This window comes from Camellia sinensis, chromosome 4, assembly GCF_055761805.1.
Source record: "Camellia sinensis isolate YWXY chromosome 4, ASM5576180v1, whole genome shotgun sequence".
Taxonomy (NCBI): domain Eukaryota; kingdom Viridiplantae; phylum Streptophyta; class Magnoliopsida; order Ericales; family Theaceae; genus Camellia; species Camellia sinensis.
This window is the reverse complement of record NC_138964.1, coordinates 18,017,073-18,040,639: the sequence shown is the minus strand read 5'-3', so window position 1 is coordinate 18,040,639 and position 23,567 is coordinate 18,017,073. Positions and strand designations below refer to the sequence as shown.

Sequence of the window (23,567 nt, the reverse complement as noted above, 5' to 3'; positions counted from 1 at the left end):
TTACTACAAACAGAGAATGTGTGTCGCGAATGAGAGCTTTTGAGAAGATTGCGAAGCGATAGCGCCGGAGATTAGAGTTTCATATTACAAAGTCAACGAGAAGATTCTCTAACACTATACAAATCCCTCCTGTGTTTAGGGGTGCAACTCGGGCGGGCTCAACCCGAGCAACCCGAGCCCAGCCCAAGTTTTTTTAGGGCTTGGACAACTATATCTTGCAATCTGGACGGGCTTGGGCAAAATTTTGATGCCCGAATTGCAATTTGGGCCGGGCTTGGTCAGAACCAATGGCCAACCCGAGCAACCCGAACCCGAATTGAATTTAATATATTATATAAATTATATATAATATATATATATAATATATAATATATATATAATTTAATAAATTATATAATATATATAAATTAAGTAAAAGAGTTAGTTTTAATTTTTATTTTTTATTTTTTTTTTGGTTAGTCTTCTATTAAGTAAAAGAGTTAGTCTTAATTTTTATTTTTTATTTATTTTTTGTTAGTCTTCTACCATTAGATTAGCATCTTTTATGTCTACCTTTAGATCTACTTACAGGTTTCTGGACTCGGACAATTCGGGTAATTCGGGCAATTCGGGCTAACCGGAGCTCAAAATACAAAGCTCGGGCCGGGCTTGGGCAGCAATGCTCGGGTTCATGGTCGGGCTTGGGCGGGCTTGGGCACTGCCAAATACAATTCGGGTCGGGCTTGGGCAGACCCCCAACCCGACCGAACCCGCCCGAGTTGCACCCCTACCTGTGTTAGATCAAAACACAGTCCTAAAGATGTTACAAATTCAGAATTCATGCAAAATTCGCTATCCAGAAAATAATACTGTTGAAGTAATTTGCCGATTGGCACTTTTGTTTTTGTTTTTTGACAAATATAGACACTAATTAAAACATAAAAAGAAAGCCGACATTAGAGTTTCATATTACAAAGCTAACCAGCCAACTAAACAAAGACGAATAAAACAAGCCGACTAGAAAACAAAAGACAATATGGGAAATGTCATCCAAGATTGGCACATTTAAACTACAATTATCTGAAAACAACAAATAATTTTTTCGATTAGAACTGCCCTAAGATGGCATTATTAGACATGGTCATTGAAACAGCAATCCTAAGGGAGGGAAGGAGAACTAGCCATGGCATGATGGCTCGTGAAGGATTTCATATTGCTAGTAGCAGTGAACGCCTTCGGTTGAACAAAATACACAAGCTAGGAACTACAAAGCCTTGAGAAAGAAACCCTAGCTAGCCAATCTACAAAGTAGCAAACAGATGTGGCACTTTTAGTCCCAAATCTGCTTTAACAGACTAATGCCAACAAGACATAACAATGCACAGAGGCTAATGCATGGATTAACTTACATGACAGCTTATATACCATCACCACAAGCTTGGACTGACAAAAAACACGAGACCTAGGGCATAGAAGAACAAGAAAGATGCTACATTGTTCATGGCTGAAGAGACAACCGTGTTTATTATGATGGGGCACCAAGATATGAGGCAAGCCGCAAAATGTCACTGAAGATCCCACCTGCCGTGACTTGGGCCCCAGCACCTGGCCCACGGACTATCAGAGGCTGGTGCTTGTATCTTTCAGTGGTAAAAGCAATGATGTTGTCAGAACCTGAAAGCTGAGCAAATGGGTGATCTTTCTTGTATCTTCCCAATTCCACAATCCCTTTTTGATTAACCACATCCACCACTCCAACATATCTCAAGACCTTCAAATACCACCACAAGCTTATGAGAAGACACGGGGGGGGGAAAAGAAAAAAAAAAAGAAGAAGAAAAGAAAAGAAGATAGGGGAAAAAAAGTGAGATAATTCATTGTGTTGTTAAAGTGAAACTGATAACTAACTGCGCAATACCATAATCCCTCCAAGCTCTTTAATTATTTATTCTAATGTGATGTGACAGTTTTTCAACCTAATGTATCCAAAGCATATTTGGACTACCATAAAACCCTCAGAACTTGTGAATAATTAACATTTTAGGATCATCACAGTTTATCCTTAAAAAAACAAAAATAAATAAATAAATAAATTCAATAAAAGACTTGCTTTATTGGTTTATTCGCTGTTGCTCTTTTGAGAACTTGGGAAGCTTAGTAAATCTCCCAAGAGAATTTGATTGCTGCATTACTATCGAAAAATAGTTTTGAAGAAATCCCACCAGCAGACATGGGGCCATCATAGGGATAAAAGTTAGGACACCCCGCAGCTAATGCTATGTCATCTTCAATGGCCCACTTCTTCCCTCTCCCTCTCTTTCTTTGGTTTTGCAGGTTAATAATCTCAGTTAGAAGCTTTTTTTTTTTTTTGAAGGAAGTTGAGGTGGCTTGAACCTAATCTTCTAGATGTCTAGCCTAAAGGCCAGAATTGATGCTCTCTTGGAGACATGACCCCTAATAATTAAGGCTCCCAATGTCAGCGACATTCTAGATGATGAGCTCTTTTAGATACAAGTCAAATTAAAATTGATGCATTTAGATTTCCATGAAATGTTTAGCACTCAAGTTGAACTCTTAACCAACGATATATAGATTTATTTTCTCCCTCCCTCCCTCCATTCTTTTCTTTTCATTCTTTTGTTTGCCACTTTTGAAGACGAGGGAGGGAAATGGAGGGCATGGGAGGGGGTTGATTAAATAGTTCATTTGTAAATCAAAATTTGACTACTTTTGCTAGTAGTGTCCTAGAATACTCACTTCCTTTGCATCCTCTGCATCCTGACGTTTCTCAGCCATGTCTTGATCATGTTGTGGCAGTTGCTGGAGAAATTCCTCAGCTGATGCAATACCCTGAAACAAATCATTTGAACATCAAATCAAAGATGAACTATGTTTCCAGCAAATTACTGTACAATTGGAAACAAAACTATATCTTACCCTTAATGGTTCTGGCACAAGACTTTGAATAGGGATATCTGAAAGCTCTAGCTTTAGACCAGATTCTCTGGCAAGAATTATCACCTGAAATGTGAAAATAAACAGATGGGCATATGATATGATTCTCTCTTTTTTTTTCTTTCTTTGTTTGGTTCCTTTTGGCAAGACATTAGCTAGCTCACAAAAGGTTAATTTTTTAACACGTTTTAGTCATATATCCAGGTCACTAAATGGAAATTGAAGAGATCTTCATTCATTAAGGAGCTCTTTACAGTTTGAAGTACTCAGAGGCACTCATGAACTACTACAAAATTACTTGAGACAAGGTTAGCACCTATTACCTTTCTGGCCACATCTGTTCCAGATAAATCATCCCTCGGATCTGGTTCAGTATAACCTGCCTCTTTTGCCTCCGCCACCACCTCACTGAAAGCTCGTGTGCTGATAAAGTTGTTGAAAATGTAACTCAGAGTCCCACTGCATCAACAAATCTTGAAGTAAGACAAGTTGACAGAAAACTATGGTACACCATACACATGACCAAAACAATTTAGATACTTGGATTGCTACATTGATCAATTTAAATCAGTAACTTTTCACGTTTGCAAGTTGAGAAAACCAGCATGACTAACCTAAAAATGCCTTCAATCCGCAATATTTTGTCCCCAGTTTCAAGGAGACCTCGTAAGGTGCTAATGATTGGAAGACCAGCTCCAACAGTAGCTTCATAGAAGTAATGTGTATAGGATTGGCGTTGAAGATCTCTCAACCTCAAATACTGGGATTTGGATAACAATCATGTCATCGAAGCCCCAAGTAGAGCGTTTAAAAAAAAAAGAAAAAGAGGATGCAGCATACAGTGGCTAATATATTAATTAAAGATAACAATGCTCTAAACTTACCACATAAAATCATAACCGGATAAGTTAAATCATGCAAATATAATGTTACCTGATCAAGTGGTCCTGAATTCGCCCTCTTATTTGGCGTAATTACATGAATTCCCCTTCGCAACCAATCATAGTAATGGCTTGGAATGCTAGAGTCCGCTGTACAATCTACCAACACGGTATTTGGAATAAAATGATTTCCATGCACATTTTGAACAAATTTCTCCAGGTCAGCCAGTTCTCCCTTCTCCTTTTCAAGTTCTCTCCATGTAGTTAAGTCAATACCCCTGTAATCAGAGATGAAAATGATTAAGGGTCATATACCTTGGCAGAGATTTTTTTTGTTTCTTTTTTTCTTTTTTTTTTTTTTTTTTTTTTGGTATTTCTAAACCAAATATCAAACCAAGAAAAAGAAAAATAGAAAGGAAAAAAAAAAAAAAAAAAAGATCCGAACTAGATTAAAAACAAAAGATTTATTCCTGAAGTTGCTCTTTTCTAGCACTCCTTCAGTTCCAGTGAATATTGACGTATTGATAAAAGCACTTGAAGTGGTTTCATTAGCTTGCCCACCAATGGGAGAACTAGGTCCTCTCAGTTACACCTCTGCATTTAGGCCAATTTGTGAGGAGGTGGTCACAGTGCACCCCAAAGAAAGTATCACCAATCGTAGGCCTTTCAAGCATCAAGGCATCCTTCCAATTCCCATAATAAGAAGGTGTTTGGAAATGGCTTTTTGACTTTTTTAGACGGTAAAAAAGCTATGTGTTTGGGAAGTTGCTAAAAAAGTAGTTTTTTCTATGTGCAAAAAGTTGATTAGATATTTAACTTTTTAACTGATGACAGATATGTGCCAAAAAGCTAGTTTATATAGCACATAATATATAGGCTCCTTACCCAAGGGGCGGGAGGAGAAAGATATTTTCACTAACTAATAGAACCCTTGTATTTCCAACAAAATATGAACTTATTTTATAAGTCAATCAAAAAAACATATTAAGATTATAGAGTAAGTTTCTTCATGAAAACTAAAAATGATTCAACCTTAAGAAAATACGAACAAAAAAAGTGTAATTCCAACTTTTAACTATCATAATCAAAGTGGAACTTGATGATCTTTTAAATCTCGAAAATCATTTAAGTTTGATTCAAAGCTAAATTTAATTTTCCATTTAGAATAATAGTAAACACTTACTCTTGATCGTGAAATATCGATTGTTTGTTGAACCCTGTGAATTGCGTGAAAGTAGGATACTCCAAATTCGGGGGTCAAAGAGTTTTATAAAACGTTCAATCACATTGGACATAAATCCTAAAATGAGCTACTACCTACACAAATTTAGTATAGATTCATTTTTCATTCTACTTAATAAATACCACCAATTTTGTGTTAGTACAACCAGTAAACCAAAGTACCATACTATTGTCTCACCCATTCTAATAGAAAATATATCCATGATATCAACTATTTTAAAATAAAAAATTTCATGTAAACTTAAACTTACATATCATTCAAAAGCATTCTCTTGGAGCCAGTGATACCCATAACACGCAAATCCACGTTAAACTTTTCCTTGAGGACTGCTGCCTGCCAAAGAGAATTTATAGTATATATGACCATCATAAAAATTATTTTAGCCATTTAGCTTTGTAAACTTGATATCGAAGCATCCTAGAATCAGAGATAATTTTAGCTACACTAGCAATTACAAAGCAATGCAGAAAAATAAAGCTCAGTAAATAATGTGCCTCCTCATTCCAGAACTACTGTATGGTTAACAATCCCATCATGCCAGGAGCATCTATTTGTTGAGTAAGTTGTCAAAACCTCACCCTAATGTTTTTAGACCCATTTTAGCTTACAGGTATCAAAGCTTACTCAACAAACCTCACCCTAATGCTTTCTTAACATTCAACTAAGAAAGCGACCACTGACAAACAGAAGCCACAGAAATCAGGGCATGAACACTTGTCAACTGCCACTGGAGCAAAGGTTTACTCATAGTCAAAGCTATGCACTTGCAGGAAACTTCTTGCCGAGGGCCTGTGCATCTTTGGGGATTAGTCGGGCTTTAATCCAAACACCCCAATGCCAATCCAAAAAAAAATCCTTTAGCAACCAAACACACCTTATTTTAATTGTTACACTTTTCCTCAAACCTCTTTTATGTATTATTAAAATAATGAACAATAAAAATGATGAATACATTTCATAGCTTCATTCTTAGATCTTCTAGTTCAAATTCATAACACAGGAGGATTCCAGTTATTGACTTCATTTTCTTTAAAAAAGAGGATAGTTCCAGTTCTAACATTTAACAACTGAAATTAAATGTATCAATTATCACTAATCGCTAGAAGAATTACAAAAGACATTGTGTAGGTCTAGATTCAGACATATTGCATAAATTGAAACCTACGGTAGGCATTTGCTTAAAAAGAAAAGATAATGTACCTGATCCCTGAACTGGTCAAGCAGGGTGCCACCAATCAATCCAGGTCCAATAATACCCACTGCCATTGTGGTTTGAGAGAGATAAAATCTTGAGTGGACAGCTCTTAGAGCCCTCACAGAGTCTTCTCGCTTGACAACTACAGTGACATTGTACTCTGAGCAACCTTGGGCTATAGCACGGACATTAATATTAGCCTGTAGTACAGTCACTATTTGTAAACTTTTCTTGAAATTTATGAGGAAAATTCATATAAACATAGACATAGACATTGGTTTCCACCTCATGGGAAAGGAAAGATAAAATTTATTTTCCCATCACGTATCAACCATAAAGTACACATGCCAGCAATCGGGTATTAGTCCCCAAGTGCAATATATCTGCTTATCAAATGGGCCGGAAGAATAATTCTGGAGTGCACTATTGGCACACCAACAATTGCTCACTGCATTCCAATTCCCATATTTTGAGTTCCCATATAGTCGAAATGTAGAATGCATGAAGTGGGTGACCATAATTTACGAGAAGAGCTTCACCAACCTTTGCAAGTGCATTGAAAAGTGTAGCACTGACTCCTGGAGTACTTGCCATTTTCTGGCCTACTGCTGCCAAAATGCTACAGTTTGGGATGACTGCAACCTGAGAAGAGCTGAAACTTTTTAGGAGGGGAACTGACAAAAACAGATAGAAATCTTACTGATTATACATGAATACAAGATGATATCCGTGTCCCCAGATGCCATAGAAATATAAGAAAACCAGACGTTTGAGATTCTGGGATAACTGGAAAGCAGTAAGCTTAAAAAACCTTTGGCCCATGTTAATATAATATAGATGCTTCAACATGAAGGTGTACAGGCTTGACACTTAAGCCATTATTGTCATATGATATTTGCATATCTGACTGGGCCATAAGCAGAATTGTATCCTGAAATTTGTTTAAAGGGTCATTCAAACAAATAAAAGTAATATATACATATATACACACAAACATTAGAAATTAGAAGGGCTGTAATGAACCAAACCTCAACAAATCATATATTGCTGGCAAATGTTCGTACATTATTATCTTTGAGTGGTACACACCTATGAGAAACCAACGGATGTATACCTTTGTAATACCTAACCTCTGATAAAATACAAGGGCCAGACCCAAAAAGTTCTTTGGTTTCACCTCCTTTCCAGACTTTAACGGGCTCCAAATAAAATCTGCTCTCAGGCTGTGCTATATTAACTGCAATCTGTCAATCTAAAATTAAAGGAACAGTAAAACGTCTTGTGATACTGATTTCAACAACTATTAAGTAGGTCACTAAAATAATATGCTTCTAAGGCTGATTATTGGTATAAGCATTTCCCCACTACTTTTCAATTTTGGACTACCACTAAGGTCTTCCCTCTTCATCCACTTCTATTTAATCTCTTGCCTCCACTATCAGTCAAACAATGTGGATGGAAGGGCACTGTGCGATCCAAGCCAGTGAGGATAGGTTGTTTAGATAGAGATCCTAAGGCCAAGTCTGTTCTTTTCTCCAGTCCTGTAACAGCCTCATGCTTGGTAAAGCTCCTATCCAGGTACAGGGAAAGGCGATTGTAGTTTCCACCTTATCCACTCCAATTAGATAATGGTATAAAAATGCTTAACTGAAAAGATTTCTCTCTTAACTTCCACAACGTAAGAGTTGACAATCATGATCCAGAAATTTTAATAATTTCGAACAATTATTGTATAATGAACAGAATGTCAGCTCCTAGGAGTGTATCAAGTCAAACGACAACACCTGGGAAATACGCCCAGCATCCAGAGCATCACGAAATCTAGACTGTAAAGCCTCAGCAACAACTCTCACTTCCTTCTCGGGGACGGCAAAGCACACAGAATGCTCACTGCTAGCCTGTATTAGATCCAATCACTAACTATATGAATTTTACAATATATGAAAAATATTGAGCAGAACAGATATCAGAGTATGAAGATACCTGAGATATCATGATAACATTAGCTCCTACATCTTTCACGGCATCAAAAATGACACTAGCTGTACCAGGAACGCCAGCCATTCCAGTTCTGCAAAAAGAAAGTGCACAATATAAATGGGAAAGGAAGTTAGTTAAAGGCGACGCATAGCATTACAAAAAGATGAGCAGCATTATCATTGCAATACAAGCTCACCCCTCAACATTTACAATGGCCAAATTGTCTATTGTTGCAAAGCCTTTGACAAGAGATTCCAATCTCTGACCATCTTCAAACTCATTGACAGAATCCCGGCATATCATCGTTCCAGCTGCTGAGAGATTGAAGACATTTCTTATAACAATTGGAATGTCATATTGCATCACTGGAATGATGGTCCGGGGATGTAAAACATTTGCACCAAAATATGACTGCACAAGCATGTAAATTTTGTTGTTAAGAATGCAAAATAGTAAGTATCAGCAATTTTGACAGGCATTAAAAGATATTCAAGTTCACCATTTCCCAGGCCTCTTGATAAGACAAAGTCTTCAGTACCACAGCGTCACTAACTGCAGAAGAAAGGTTCTTTAGCAATCCAATCCAACCCCAAATTAACATTGCTGTTAAAATTTCCAGTCCAAAAATTTCTTCACATCATCAATTTTTTTTTTTTTTTTTTTTTTTTTTGGGGGGGAGGGCGGGGGGGGGGGGGGGGGGGGGGAATAAGTAACTATCATCAGAATAATTTTACAAGCTACATAACTGACATTCGAAGAGGCTATTTGGACCAGAGAAGTTCTCAGAGAAAGAAACATTTATGTGATTCAAATGCACAAACAATGGGTTTGCACAGACCTTTTCTGGGATCGGCACTATAAACACCATCAACATCTGTCCAGATTGTGACTTGACGTACCCTGAACAAAGCGCCCATAATAGCTGCAGAGAAGTCACTTCCATCTCTTTTCAAAGTCGTAGGAATATTTTGAGGTGTGCTAGCTATGAAACCAGTTGCAATGATTGTCTTAGATGGATTTTGCGAAAACCATTTCTCAAGTCTTTTTTCAGATTCCAAGTAAACTGGATCAACTTGACCAGAACCAGTGGGATTTACGATAAGGACCTCCCTTGTATCCATCCAATTACAATCTATCCCGTTCTGCAGCAAAGAAAATAAAATATAATTCAGCTAACTTCTGGATCACAACTCCTAGATATTCTTCAAAATAAAGAGTAATCAAGCACCACCTTTCTGACAAGAGACGCCAACATCTGAGCAGACCATAGCTCTCCATGTCCTACAACAAAATCTGTAAAAGATTCGGTTGCATGACCGGCTGCAGTACATTAAACATTTAAGTCAACATAATACGTATAAAAATTATGTTCGCACATAGAACCCCCACAGGTAATAACAGGGAAAAAATTAACAAACACCTCATATTCAGATAAATAAAGAAAAGGATAAAGAAAAACAATAGGGATTATATGTTGCAGCAAAAGGGAAAACGATAGTTTGCAGCATTTTAGCCAATTTTCTGCATCAAGAACTTTTACATGAAAATAGTGGGGGGCGTGATAAACCACATCACAAGGTTTTTGTAATGTTCATCAGCATATATTAGAACTGTTCATTTTCTTCTTTTCCTCCGAAATTTATCTGCTTAATGTACATCTTGGCTCAGCACCTGGGGGGTGTTTTTTTCCTTGTTCTCTTGTTTCATGTGTCATCACCGCCCTATCCAATGGCAATTTGGCACATTTTCTGCGCTTAGACTTTGCACATAACATTATATTATTCTCAAGAAGAAGATCTTGCAATGTAACAATTCGTAAAATATTACAGGATTCTTAAAGATCTCATGAGCAATAAAAATTGATAGCAGTCCCAACTTAGAAAGTCCATATTATAGACAAAATAAAGTATTGCTTACTCATAGAAAAGCAAATGATTAGTGTAATCATTACAGTCACCTTCAACACCTTCTTTAAACAATGCCATGAATGTCAAGCTGCAGAATATATATCTCACAGACAAATGTGCTTCACTCATTACATTGCACGACAAGAAGTGTAACATATTAGCATGATTTTCATTTTAATTTTGGATGCCAGTACCGATCATCCACCTGCCAACTGCTTTCTATCTAAGGCATAAAAAAGGAGAAAACAATTTCATAGGGCATGCAAGACTAAGATAATATCACAAAGATATGAAAATTGAGTTTATGTGACATCCAAAGGGACAAATTTGATACCTATATATATCGCACGAAGCATTGCTTTCAGGTTATTGATGTCATGATGCAACCGTGATAAGAAACTAGCAAGAATATCCCCTTCAAATAGATCAAGTGCTGTTAACTTGTGCTTTTCTAGAACAGCATCCAATGCAGTTATATAAGAATCATCCTGTGACTGTGCCTTGTAGATAAGATCATACATCATATCTGTCACCTTTGACATAGCAGACACTACAACCAATTTTCTTTCTGAATCATCATTAATAATTATCTCCGCAACATTCCGAATTCTTTGGGAGCTTCCCACACAGGTACCGCCAAATTTATGAACAGACCAGGTGTCACCTTTTTGGAGCTGGGCTTTTTCTATGGATGTCTCTCGTACAACATCTGCCAATGGAAAGTGAGGTATATAAATACAATCCAATTATAAAGTTATACTTTGAAACATTATACGATGAGTTCAATTTTCAAAAAACATAATTTGAAACTGATGAATAGTATGGAATGAACCTGTAACTGAAGCACGAATGTGAAAGGTTGACACCTTCCTTCTACTCCATTGACAAATAAAACCCATTCTGAAACAACAAACAAAGGCTAGCATCTTCAGGAGTTGACAAACAACAGAATAAAGTGCATGTGAATTAAAATATATGCAGTGGAGATTCACTTGACTCTGAATTGCAATTTACAACATAGCACTGCAAATTGTTTCAGTAGAAAAAGAAAAGGGGGAGAAAAAAAAAATAAAGAAAAGAAAAGAAAAGAAAAAAGAAGTCTCGTGAAGAAACATTGGAACAGAAATTGACCTGTAAAACAGATTTTAGCAATACATATCCACATAAATCAACCACCCAAACAGAAAATTAAGTCCTGATAGCATATTAAGGGTTTAGACCAAGATGGAACACAGTTTTGTCATAATGCAGCCTTCCTCTAACTGATCTTTTTTAAAAAACTTTTGTTAGCATATTGAGGGTTGAGACCAAGATGGAACACACAGCTTTGTCATAGTGCAGCCTTCCTTTGACTGATCTTTTTTAAAAAACTTTTGATACATTGGTGAATAATAACATTTAAAAAAACAGCCTGTGAAACAATAGCCATATGAAACTATTAAAAATAATAAAAACGTAAAATGTGTTGTGTGAATTTAGTGATGTTTCCCATAACCTTACTACTTACTTGAGGAGAAACAACAGAAAGAGAACCAAATGCCACACTTCTTGATATGGAAAAATGCAGAACAGCATCCACCTAGTAGCTACGATACCAAACTCAATGTAGAACAGCAGTAATAAGGCTGATTTAAGGCAATATTTATGTGTTAAAGCTTGGTGGATATGGTTGTTAGGAATGGTTTTCTAGGTATTTTAAAGACGAGGCAAAAGGATTTTTAGGTTTATAATGCAAGAAACATAAAGTTTTGGGGATGTAAACAGCAACTACAAAACGCCTTTGGCTGACTCGTGCTTTTTAAGTGCTAAGAGTTAAATCTTTATGGGAATGAACTATGATATGATTATGAGAGTAAGTTTTCATATTGAAATATTATTGAGGTAATGGGCTTTAGTGATTTAAATTTAAAGTGAAAAGTTCTGCTTGCTATTTGATCCTTGTTGGCAACATACAGGACATTGACGCTGCGTTTGGTTGGGGGATTTGAGGAGGGATTTGGAAAGGGAAAAGGAAAAGTTAGGTGAAATGTAAATAAAATATACTTGTATTTCACCTAGTTTCACACACTTTTTCTCTTTCCCTTTCCAATTCCCTCCCCAAATCCCCCAACCAAACACACCATGAGGGTTTTGGCAAGTAACTGGGCTGGATCCCTTTCTACTTCCTATTTGAGATGAGATTGGAGAGGTGAATTTTGACTGTTGTTACCCTCAATCTACTTCTCCCTGGTTTGACTGCTTAAACTCATTGTAGATACAGGGGTTCACTCCACTACCCACATGCCATACCCATGTCACAGCCACGTCAATTTCCCGATGCCACGTGCCACATTGATTCACAAAACTACATTCTATTGTAAAAACCAGAAACAACTCAAGTTTTAGTAAGAAGATGCTCAGATTAAATTATCGTGCAATTATGCATGGAAGAAGCTAGTGACGTCAGTAATTCAGGGGAATCATGAATCTTCGGAGGAAAAAAAAACACATGTGGTGGAACCCAGCAAGTTCACTATGCATTTAGGTTTCAAATATTTGTTAACCATTAATTAAACTGCCATACACCCCCTAATCAGTAGATCCCATTTAAGAGTTCAGAATTTTGAACTTTGTCGATCTATCTCCAAAATCACTACAGTGCAACGAAAATCATTCCTTTGCAACTATTTAGTTTGGCTAATCTCATTTTGCTTCTCCAAGTTCAACCAAACAGAGTCATATTTTGAATTAAAACGTAGATTACTAGGTTAAATGATGAAAACTATAAGAAGCTCAAGAAAGAGTAAATTCAAAGTAGCGACAATATTTGAAACTTGGCATGATTTTAAAGAGAAACCAATAGTAATCACACATAATCATATTTCTAGTATTATTAAAGTTTTATTTTATTATCAACTTTATATTTTCTAAGATTTTTAAGGTTAGGGGTATTTTGGTAATTTGTAGAATTTCTGGGTATGGACTGTGGGAGTCACCCATGGATCAAGTTATTTAATTAGTTTTTATTTATATTTCTTATTTGATCTTAAATTGGTTTTAAAAGTCAAAGATATTTTAATAGTTTACATTTTTTGTTATAGTTGGTTTAGGAAGTCCTAAGTCTATATAAAGTCATGTAATGCTTCTAATTCAAGAGAATTGATATTTTATAAAAATTTAAGAGCTTTAAAGCTTCTTTATAAATTATGTGATGCAATCAAATCCTAAGTGGATACCTAAGGGATTTTAGGAGTGATTCTTAAATCTATTTTCTTCTTCTTCTCTTTCTTTCTTACTTAAATTTCAGTACTTCCACAGCCTAATTATTGTTCACAGGTACTATTCACAGCACCCAGAACAGCTCGTGTTTTGATCTCTTTCACCTGGTTTATTAATCTTAAACCTAGCTCATTCTATTCATTAATTGAAATCCTAAAATTCCGATTGATTTTCGGCTTTAAGCAACCATAAAAACCCACACAAAGTCAGTTTTACGGTCCTTACAGCCCTGTCCCTAATCATCCTACATCATTATGCTTTAAGCCATGGTTAGCTTGAGGCCTATCAGCTTTTTCCCAATTTCATTAGCATTCACCAAAAATAACCAATTCATCTATGCTAACTCCAAAACAAACACATGCTGTATCAAAAGGCATATTTCTTGCTTCCTTTTTGATTTTGTAAATTTGCCACTCACCCATTTTGACATCTGAGTTTTGGGTTTTCTTCTCCTTTATTTGTGTGTATGCGTGTGTTGGTGTACTACAATCATACAAAATTTTGAAGCCGTCAACACAACACAACATTCCAATTGAAAGCAATGTAACCACCTTCATTCCGCTAGTTTTATAATTACTCACAATGTCCAAGGGTGAGTTAGACAACCGCCTAAGGCCTCATAATTTAGAAGGCCTCAAGATATTTTAATGATATATACTGTTCTATTAAGCAAAATCCTTTCAGTAATGGGCGAAGCTAAAAAAGTTCCTTATTTCTCTAAGTCTAAAACTGAAGTTGACGATGCCTCACAAACTCAAATCATAATTAAAAATAAAAAAGGGAAGCCTCATATTTTTTTTTTTAATTCTTATATACTTGTATTAGATCAAATAAATAAAAGACACGTGTTAGAATGTCCTACATAAAGCTACATTTTCTTTGTTTGGTGTGCTAAAAATCTAACATCTTTCAACAATATCAACATTTCTTCGCTCTAAAGTTGATTATAAAAACTTAATTTGCAAATGGATTAAAAATATTGTCAATTTAGAAAATATGTTTAAAAAAAAGGGGGTTTATTATACTTTCTATCCCTATAGTATCATCAAATTATCTATTTAATCTCTGAACTATCGATTAAACCTACTCAGTCCCTAAAATATATAAATCAAAATTTATTTAGTCCCTAAACTATCGACTGAATCTATTAACTCCCTAAAATATTTAATTCAAACCTATTTAGTCATTAAAATTATTACAAAACTGAAATATGTGCCCATAAGTATTATAAATTAATAAAAGTCTCCATCTAATTAAGATTTTATCACAGAATTTTTTTTAATTTTTATTGTCTTTAAAAATACTTTATTTTGTTGTGTGTTTAAGTTATAGTCTCTCTATTTTACCATTAAAATTATATGAGTGTTAGATATACTAAAGAAGTAGAATAGATAATTTAAATAATAACATTTTCGTTACAAATAATAATAGAACAAAATAATACATTAATTAAGTTATAAAAAGAACTTAGCGAAAACTTAAAAACAATCAATTATAAATTATAAACGGAATTTGACATATAATACTAGGTAAAAGTAAGGACTAGCCATTGTAGAAGATAAGGAAATTCACCATATGAACTAACACTCACTTTTCAAAGATAATAAAAATTTAAGATTTTTAAAAAATAAAATTTTAATTAGATAGGGTCTTTTACTAATTTATAATATTTATGATCTTATATTTTATTTTTGTAATCATTTCAAGGACTAAATATGTTTGAATTAAATATTTTAGAGATTTAATAAATTCAATTGATAGTTTAGGGGTAAAATAGATTTTGATTTATATATTTTAAGGACTTAATAGACGCAATCGATAGTTCAAGAAGCAAATAGATAATTTAACGATAGTTTAAGGGTATAAAGTTGATGTAGGACAAGATTTTAAGAATTTTTATATTTTTAAGTTTTAATATTTTTGATATATTATTAGGATTTTTGTAATTTAGTATAAATATTTTAGAATTATTAAGTTTTTTAATTTTATTATGTTAGAATTAGATTTTGACTAGGATTTTAAATAGTTTAGAATTTTAGTTTCTTATTCTCTTAAGTTTCCTAATTTGTGATGATTTAACTTTCCTACTTTTAGAATTATTTTTCCTACAAGTATTAGGTTTAGTTTATTAGAAATAGCTATGTAAACCTCATGGCAAAGACAACTTTTATTCATTCATTCAATAATATTTCTCTTCCTTGTGGATTCAAGGTTCTATTTTTCTCGTGGATTCGAGAGCCTCTTTCGTCTACTAGAACGATATCTAGTCCTTGTGTATTTCGCTGCGTCAAGTAGTATCAAAGCAAGGTTTTGTCTGTCTCGATGTCATTTATCGAAAGAGCAAGTACAAGCTCTATTGATGATGATCGTAGAGAAAGATTTAATAAGATTCGAGTCAAGGGACTTGTCCAAGGCCAACCTATTAGTCACAACGTTAATAGGAACCGCACTATGGGAATTGCCCAAGGCCAGCCTATTAATTACAATGTCTTGAGACGATCTTCTTGTTATCAATACGATAGTGAGGAGGAATCTGAAGATGAGTTATTCGAGGATCATGGTGAATACCAGTCGGTAAGGCGACAACAAAGATTCAGTGATGTGTTCAATAGCAATAATAACATCAATCATGACTTTTCATATTATCAAGTACCACATTCTCTATTTTAATGCTTCTTGTCATGTCGAGGATTTTATTTATTGGTTTCGCAAAGTTGACAAATTCCTTGAGTGTATGGAAATCTTCGAAGAAAAGCAAGCCAAATATGTCGCACGTAAATTACAAGGTTCTGTTTCTACATGGTGGAAGCAATTGCAATATGATCGAAGGCGACAATACAAACAACCTATTAGGATGTGGCATAAAATGAGGAAGTTGATAAGTTATAGATTCCTTCAAACAAATCATGGGCAAATATTGTATCTACAATATCAAAGAAAGCTTGAATCAAAACAATTGTTCCAAGGTAATTTTGATTCACAATATTCTTCGCAATTCAATAATTATTATGGAATTGTGGATACAGATTATTCAAGAAACATGACTATGGCTCTGCCAAGTTTGGGTCAATCAAGGCTCGTAGGTCAACAAATTTGTCACGCTCAACCACACATTGAAGAAGAAAAGATTTTGAGTATCACAATGTTTCAAAATTTTGAAGACCCAAACAAACATTCAATTGAAGTAGATAATCAAGTTGATTGCAACAACGGTGAAAACATTGAAATTGATAAAAGAGAGGTCACTGAAATTACTTTGATCAAGAAGTTTGAAGAAGACGATGAAGAGGTGAAGCAAGAGAAAAACGTTGAAGGTAACCACGAACTTCTAATAACGGAACTATCATCTCTTGATTATTGTGATGGTTATGAGATCGCAAAAGAAGGAGATCTAGTGGAACTCAATGAAAAAGAAGAAATAAAAGATGAGGTAATAAAGTTGACATATGCACCAGATAAATTGATTGAGGATGCAATTGATGTTCGAAAGATGATAATTGAATGTCCAACTGAATCTAAGACAGAGCAAAGTCTAGAGAGTATCCAACATCAACATAAGATACCCTTCGTTGATTTTCTTGGTGTTGAGAAATTTAATTTGATTTTCAATACTTGTCTAACTGATCTTGTCAATCAGTTGAAGCATATAGAGAATAACTTTCAGAAAGTAGACTTCTCTGCATATAATGTTCGGAAGAGGGACAAACAATTGAAGTATTCCAAGTATCTTTTTATTTAGGATGGATGATGGCAGATCTCTAATATGAACTCGAGGACGAGTTTTTTCAAAGAAGAGGAGTCTGATGTAGGACAAGATTTTCATGACAAGATTTTCAGAATTTTTATACTTTTAAGTTTTAATATTTTTGATATATTATTAGGATTTTTGTAATTTAGTATAAATATTTTAGAATTATTAGGTTTTTTAATTTTATTATGTTAGAATTAGATTTTGATTAGGATTTTAAATAGCTTAAAATTTTAGTTTCCTATTTTCTTAAGTTTCCTAATTTGTGATGATTTAAGTTTCCTACTTTTAGAATTATTTTTCCTACAAATATTAGGTTTAGTTTATTATAAATAGCTATGTAAGCCTCATGGCAAAGACAACTTTTATACAACTTTTATTCATTCATTCAATAATATTTCTCTTCCTTGTGGATTCAAGATTCTATTTTTCTCGTGGATTTGAGAGCCCCTTTCGTCTACTAGAACGATATCTAATCCTCATATATTCCGCTGCGTCAAAAGTTTAGACAATTTAACAATAGTTTAAGGGTATAAAGTGTAATAAACTCTAAAAAAAATTCATTGTCAAATCTTAGGTCTAGTTTGACATAATCTAAAAAAGCTAAAAAGTTAAAAAGTAACTATCATATTTAACTCAAATCATCTTATTTAATTTATATCACTTCTCACCACATTATTTCAAATCCCACCCATATTTCACGTTTTTTCTTAAAAAGTCAAAAAATACATTTATTTAGATCATTCTAAACAATCCCTTAATTAGTACTTCTGCAGTTTGAAAATTCAAAAAAAAAATTATTATTAAAAAAATTAAACAATAATTATCTAAATTAATAATGTCAAAAGATTCTTTCGAGAGTTGACCTGCACAAAAATAATAGGGCACATTATCACACATTTTTCATTTTATTAATATCCATAAGAGTGCCAACAACCACCCCTCCTAACGAAACAACAAAAGTGAACAGAAGAATCCCCCCCACCAAACAGACAAACAAAGCATAGCCCGTGAAGGAGTGAATGTCGTTTGGTTGCTAAGAAAATGTAAGCGCGTTAAACTTTTCAAAGTTATCTTGTTCCACTCATGACAGCGAACTCAAATCAAATGAAGGTGAGGTCAAACTTTTCATCAAATCAAGACAACATTACAGTATCTTTAACAGTGAATTAAATTTTTCATTAAATTTGAATAAAAAATGATCTATTTTATCAAATTTGATACCACTCACTCTAATGGTGCACTTTCATCAAATTTGTGCCAGGGACAACTGGTTGGTTGACCGGTTAAGCGAATTTTTTTTTTTTTGATTTTTTTTTTTGAACATTTTGAACCTTTTAGTGGTCGACCGGCTGGTCAACCGGCTGGTCGACCGATTAGGCAAAAAAAATTTTATTTATTTATTTTTTTTTACTGTTTGAACCTTTTCTTCGAACCGTTTGAACCTTTAGGCGGTCGACCGGTCTGGTTGACCGGTTGGTCTCTCCCAACGGTTAGGAACAGTGATTTGGTAAAATGCTTCGCCTGTTCTCATTTTGGTAAAAGATTTGCTGAATTCTGGATTTGATATCGATTTGGTGAAATCGTTGGAGCTCAAAAAAGTGACTTTTTCATCAAATTTTGAATTTGATACCAGGTTTGATGAACCGTTAGAGATGATCTTACTGATCAGATTTGATGAAACTATTGGAACCCAACCTATCAAATCAAATTTTTACTTACGCGTTTGGTTGAAAAAAATAGAAAAGATGTATGAAATTAAGGTAAAATTTAAACATATTTTATTCTCATATCATCTATCTTTTCTATTTTTCTTTCCAAATACCTCCTTAAATTCTCCAACCAAATACAGAGTCTCATTTGGAAATAGGATATTTTAATTATTTTTTAGAGATCTGCAAAAAGATAACTTATAGTGATTTTTTTGATAAAAATTTTAATATTACATGCATCAATTAATATACATTAATGTACTAACTAGTATTATACTATTATTACTAATCTCACTTATTATATAAATTACAAATACTTAAAATCTCTAAAATTATACCACATCATCTATTAATATATTAATTAGTACATTAATTAACACATATAACATTATTCTAATAAAAAAAATTTAAGTACAAATATTAGAGATAAGAAAAGCGCAGAAAGTATTTATCTTTCCCACACTAAACTAGGTTCCGGGCATTTTATATATATATATATATGTTAGCCTACCACCCGTGCTATGTACGGGATAATTATAGATATTAATATTTGTTTTAATTTTTTTTAATATATAAATTATGTTTTTTAAGATTTTTTATAAAAATAATTTAGCAATCTTATCACTAACCATAGTGTACAGGAGAAATTAAAAAAACTACTACAGTAACTATGCGCGGGCTGTAACTATAATTATTTGTATGAGAGAATTTTAAATGCTAATAAGAGATTTTGACCAAATCAATAAATGCAGGCATGTGGATTAGAAAAAGTTAATAAATGTTGATTAGGTAATTTTGACTAAATCAATAAATGTTGAGTTTTTTTTTAAATAAAAAATTAAAAAAATTAAGATTGAAAGATTGGAGCTCCCACAAGGCTTGGGGTTTAAAAACCCCATTTTTCTTAATATATTTACAATTATCTATATATGTGAATTGCGATTTTTAAATGTCTTTTTTTTTCCTTTTTTATATTATATTAAATTTTAATATTTTGATAATAATCATATGTGTTTGAGTTTTCAAGAAATTAAATGTCTTCTTTCTTTTATTATATTATATTAAAGTTTAATATTTTGATAATAATCATATGTGTTTGACTTTTCAAGAAATTTTTTTTATACTTGTTTTTAATGCATTAAAGTATTATTATGAGGGATAATAATCATATCTATTAGGACTTTTCAAAGAATTTATATGCGTTGGATTTCAAATAATTTTTTTGTATGCTTGTTTTTAATGTATTAAAGTGTTGTTATGAGGGTAAGACTTGGGGTTGGGAGAAGTTAATAAATGCTAAGGTTTTTTTTTTTTTTTTTATAAATCAAAACATCAGGAAATTTAGATTGGGAGATTGAAGCTCCCACAAGACTTGGGGTTAAAAACCCTCTTTTACTTAATATATAGTATAGATATATATAGATAGATATATCTTTTTATTTTTATTTTTGTGTGATTTCTATTTGGGTATTTTTTTTTTCAATTTATTTAAGATGGAGTTGTGGGTATCTTTTTTTTTTAAATTTAATTTATCTGTGGCGTCTATTTGTTTTTAATTATTATTATTTAGGTAAGTTATGATGTGAGTTAGATATGTGATAGACATGTGAGTTTTATTGATTTAAAATTTATTTAGATAAACTTTAAAGATTTTTTTTTTAATATTTTAGTTTTTTTTGTTATGTTATAATATAATATATAAAATATAGGTAGAAATCTGTAACTTTAATAAAAAAATATTATCTGATTTTTTGGGGAAGAGAAAAGGAATGCAAGTTTTAATATTTTTTTTTGAAAATTTGTGAAAGAGATTAGGAGGGAGAGATTATGAAATATTTTTGTTATTAAATAAGTAAATCATTCAATAGTTTTTTTTTAATCTATTTTGTAAATTAAAAATCAATAATTTTGAAAATTTGATTAATTTGTCCTATTAAGTGATTTAAAATTTTGATAGATATACATAAAAAAAATACATAATTATATTATTAAATCATAATTCAAATTTAGATGTTATATCTTTTTGAGATCTATAGCTAAATTCTTATATTTTCTTTTATTTTTGTGTGTAACCATAGTGTATGGAAGAAATTAAAAAGGATATTGCAATAATTATGAGAGAAGTCAAAAGGGATTGTGGGTTGGGAGAAGTTAATAAATGTTGAGGTTGGGTTGGGAGAAGTCAATAAATGCTGAGATTTTTTTTTTTAAATCAAAAAATTAAAAAATTAGGATTAGAAGATTGGAGCTCTCACAGGCTTGGGGGTTAAAAACTCCCTTTTACTTAATATATAGTATAGATATATAAAGGCCTCGTTTGAGAAGTGGCTATTTTAGTAGGCTATTTGGCTTTTTGACTATTTTAGTAGGTTATTTTAGTTTTGTGTTTGGAAAGTTGGGTTAAATTTTTATTTGAATTGGTGTATTAAAAAAAATATTGAAAAGATGTTTGTAATTAAAATGACCATTTTGTCCCAACAATTATAATTTTTTAATTTTCGGCTAAGGGGTAAAATGGTAATTGCGCTGTTGATGGAACAATTGCCTGCTGTGACAGTGTAGCCTACACTGTCCAGCGCACAGGCTATATATATATATATATATATTTTTTTTTTTTTTAAAAGTTGGCAACAGTGTTACTTTTGGACTAGTTTCTGAAAATAGGCTACAATAGCCTCACTTGAGTCTTTCCAAACAGCGCCAAAATAAAAAATAAATAAAAAAAACACGAATAACAAGAAAAGCCTTTGCTCTTAATTTTCCTCCATTTTCCCGAGAACCAAACAGTAAATTTAGAATTAAAATAAAAAATAAAAAATAAAAAATTACTTGCAGTCCGTAAAGCAATGTAGGAGGGAGAGAGCTGATGGAGAACACATCTTGTTTGACGCATAGCTGTCACGTGAGAACGCATTGGAGGAGGAGAGGCTATGCAAACGAGAGATCGAAGAAGAAAAAGAAGAAGAAGCAATCACCATTGGCAAAGTGAGATTGTAGGAGAGCATTTCTGGTATTTCTAGAGAGAGAGAGAGAGAGAGAGAGAGGGTTGTTTGGGTTGGAGTAGTGGATGGAGGATGCAATCGTTGGATTCTGATGCAGCAACCAGATGGAGAATTGGGGTGGGGAATGTGTCACCACCAGAAGACTAGTATATGTGAATCATTCACCACTACTAGGCTACTACCACTACCATCGTGACCCACGTGCCTCTGTTGTCACTAGTCTGTCTGCTACTCGTGTTTCATTTCTCTCATTAATAATGTGGGCGTCTGATGAGGGAAATTTTTTTGTAAGTTTTTTTAATTGTGAAATTTTATTATAGAAATTTTTTTTTGTATTTAAAAAGATAGTTGGGTTTTTTATAATTAGATGTGATATTTGTAAAAAGAAAAAGTAAAATAATTATAGAATTTGATGTGATATTTTGTTTAAATTTATTTTCTTTTTAATAATTAATTTATCTTTTAATAAAAAAAACAAAAATCAAACTTCCTAAATAGCGCCAATATGGTAGTACAAAGTTAATTGAGATCACACCATACATGATTGATAACTCAAGTTTTACACGTTGGTCAGTCGTAATCAATGTCAAACATGATTGGTAACTCAAATTTTACACGTTTGGTCAATCGTAACCAATGTCAAGAGTATAAGTTTAAATTTTTATTAAATAATACTATATGTACTAATTAATATATTAATTAATATATTAATTGATAATATGTCATAATTTAAGATATTTTTGGTATTTATAATTTATATAATGAGTGTGGTCAATAATAATATCATAACTAGTATTGGTACATTAACTAGTACACTAATTGGTGCATGTAACACCATCGATTTTTATTTGTATGTTAATTTATGATTTATTGATATATAATTGAGGCCAAGTTTGGGAAGACTAAATAAGTGCACTTTTTGTCTTTTTGGACTAAAAAATTGAGGTTAAAAATATGGATGTTTGGGTTAACTTTTTGACTTTTTATTGAAAAATGTGTAATAAAAAATTGTAAAAATTGATTTGTAGGGAAAAATTTGAATTGGGAGTTGTGCAGTCGTAATTGTTGACTTTTGGTGAATAGTGTTAACTTTTTAACTTTTTGAGTAACTTTTTGGCTTTTTGGCTTTTTTGGAACATCCCAAACTTGGCCTGAGTGGTACTGTCATATATCATCACCCGAGAGTAATTTATAGAAGTCTGGATCCCCTCTTTGAGAAGCCTCCTTCATATCCTACTTACAACGGCTGAGATCAACTGTTGCACATCCAACGGCCAAAAAAAAAAAAAAAAAATAGAAATTTCAGTTTTCCCACTCTGCTATACAGGTTATACAGAATATACATTGACCTCAATCTCAATCTCACTCTCACTCTCCCTCTCCCTCTCCCTCTCTCTCACTCTCACATTGACTCCTTCTCCTCTACTGAACCCAGCCTCACCGGCGACCACTTCCAATGCGCGACCCACTCATAAACCCAACCCACCGCTGTAGCCCTCATTTTCTCTGCTTCGCGAACCATAGCTCCACCGCGCCCACCATCGGCTGGAGCGAAGGAATTTGTTGAGGAGAATGTGGGTTTTAAGGCCATAGATGAACCAGGTTCGTCCTCGAAACGCTGAAATCAAAAAGTTAGGGTTGTGATTGAGAAAATAGATTTGAAATTTGAAAATTGAAAATTAGGACTTTCAAAATTAATCAATAAAA

The 23,567-nt window shown here is 33.2% G+C and overlaps 1 protein-coding gene across 4 annotated transcripts; it reads right to left on the bottom strand.

The window, feature by feature from the left end:
• Positions 1-1,016: 1,016 nt before the first annotated feature.
• Positions 1,017-22,116, bottom strand: LOC114308284 (bifunctional aspartokinase/homoserine dehydrogenase, chloroplastic). Of its 4 annotated transcripts, none has more exons than XM_082924373.1 (18): positions 21,688-22,116; positions 10,973-11,040; positions 10,475-10,849; positions 9,465-9,553; positions 9,072-9,375; positions 8,733-8,785; positions 8,430-8,644; positions 8,237-8,324; positions 8,038-8,151; positions 6,797-6,895; positions 6,259-6,453; positions 5,309-5,391; positions 3,868-4,093; positions 3,549-3,694; positions 3,258-3,393; positions 2,917-3,000; positions 2,737-2,829; positions 1,017-1,750 (listed from the first exon to the last, which is right to left on the bottom strand). In XM_082924373.1, the coding sequence occupies exons 1-18, from the start codon at positions 21,861-21,863 to the stop codon at positions 1,505-1,507; spliced, it is 2,790 nt and encodes a 929-aa protein (XP_082780499.1). In that variant the 5' UTR covers positions 21,864-22,116; the 3' UTR covers positions 1,017-1,504. The 4 variants fall into 4 exon arrangements, with proteins under 4 accessions (XP_082780499.1, XP_082780501.1, XP_082780500.1 ...); XM_082924375.1 differs by having other exon boundaries at positions 1,017-1,769; positions 21,688-22,087; XM_082924374.1 differs by having other exon boundaries at positions 21,736-22,001.
• Positions 22,117-23,567: the final 1,451 nt, after the last annotated feature.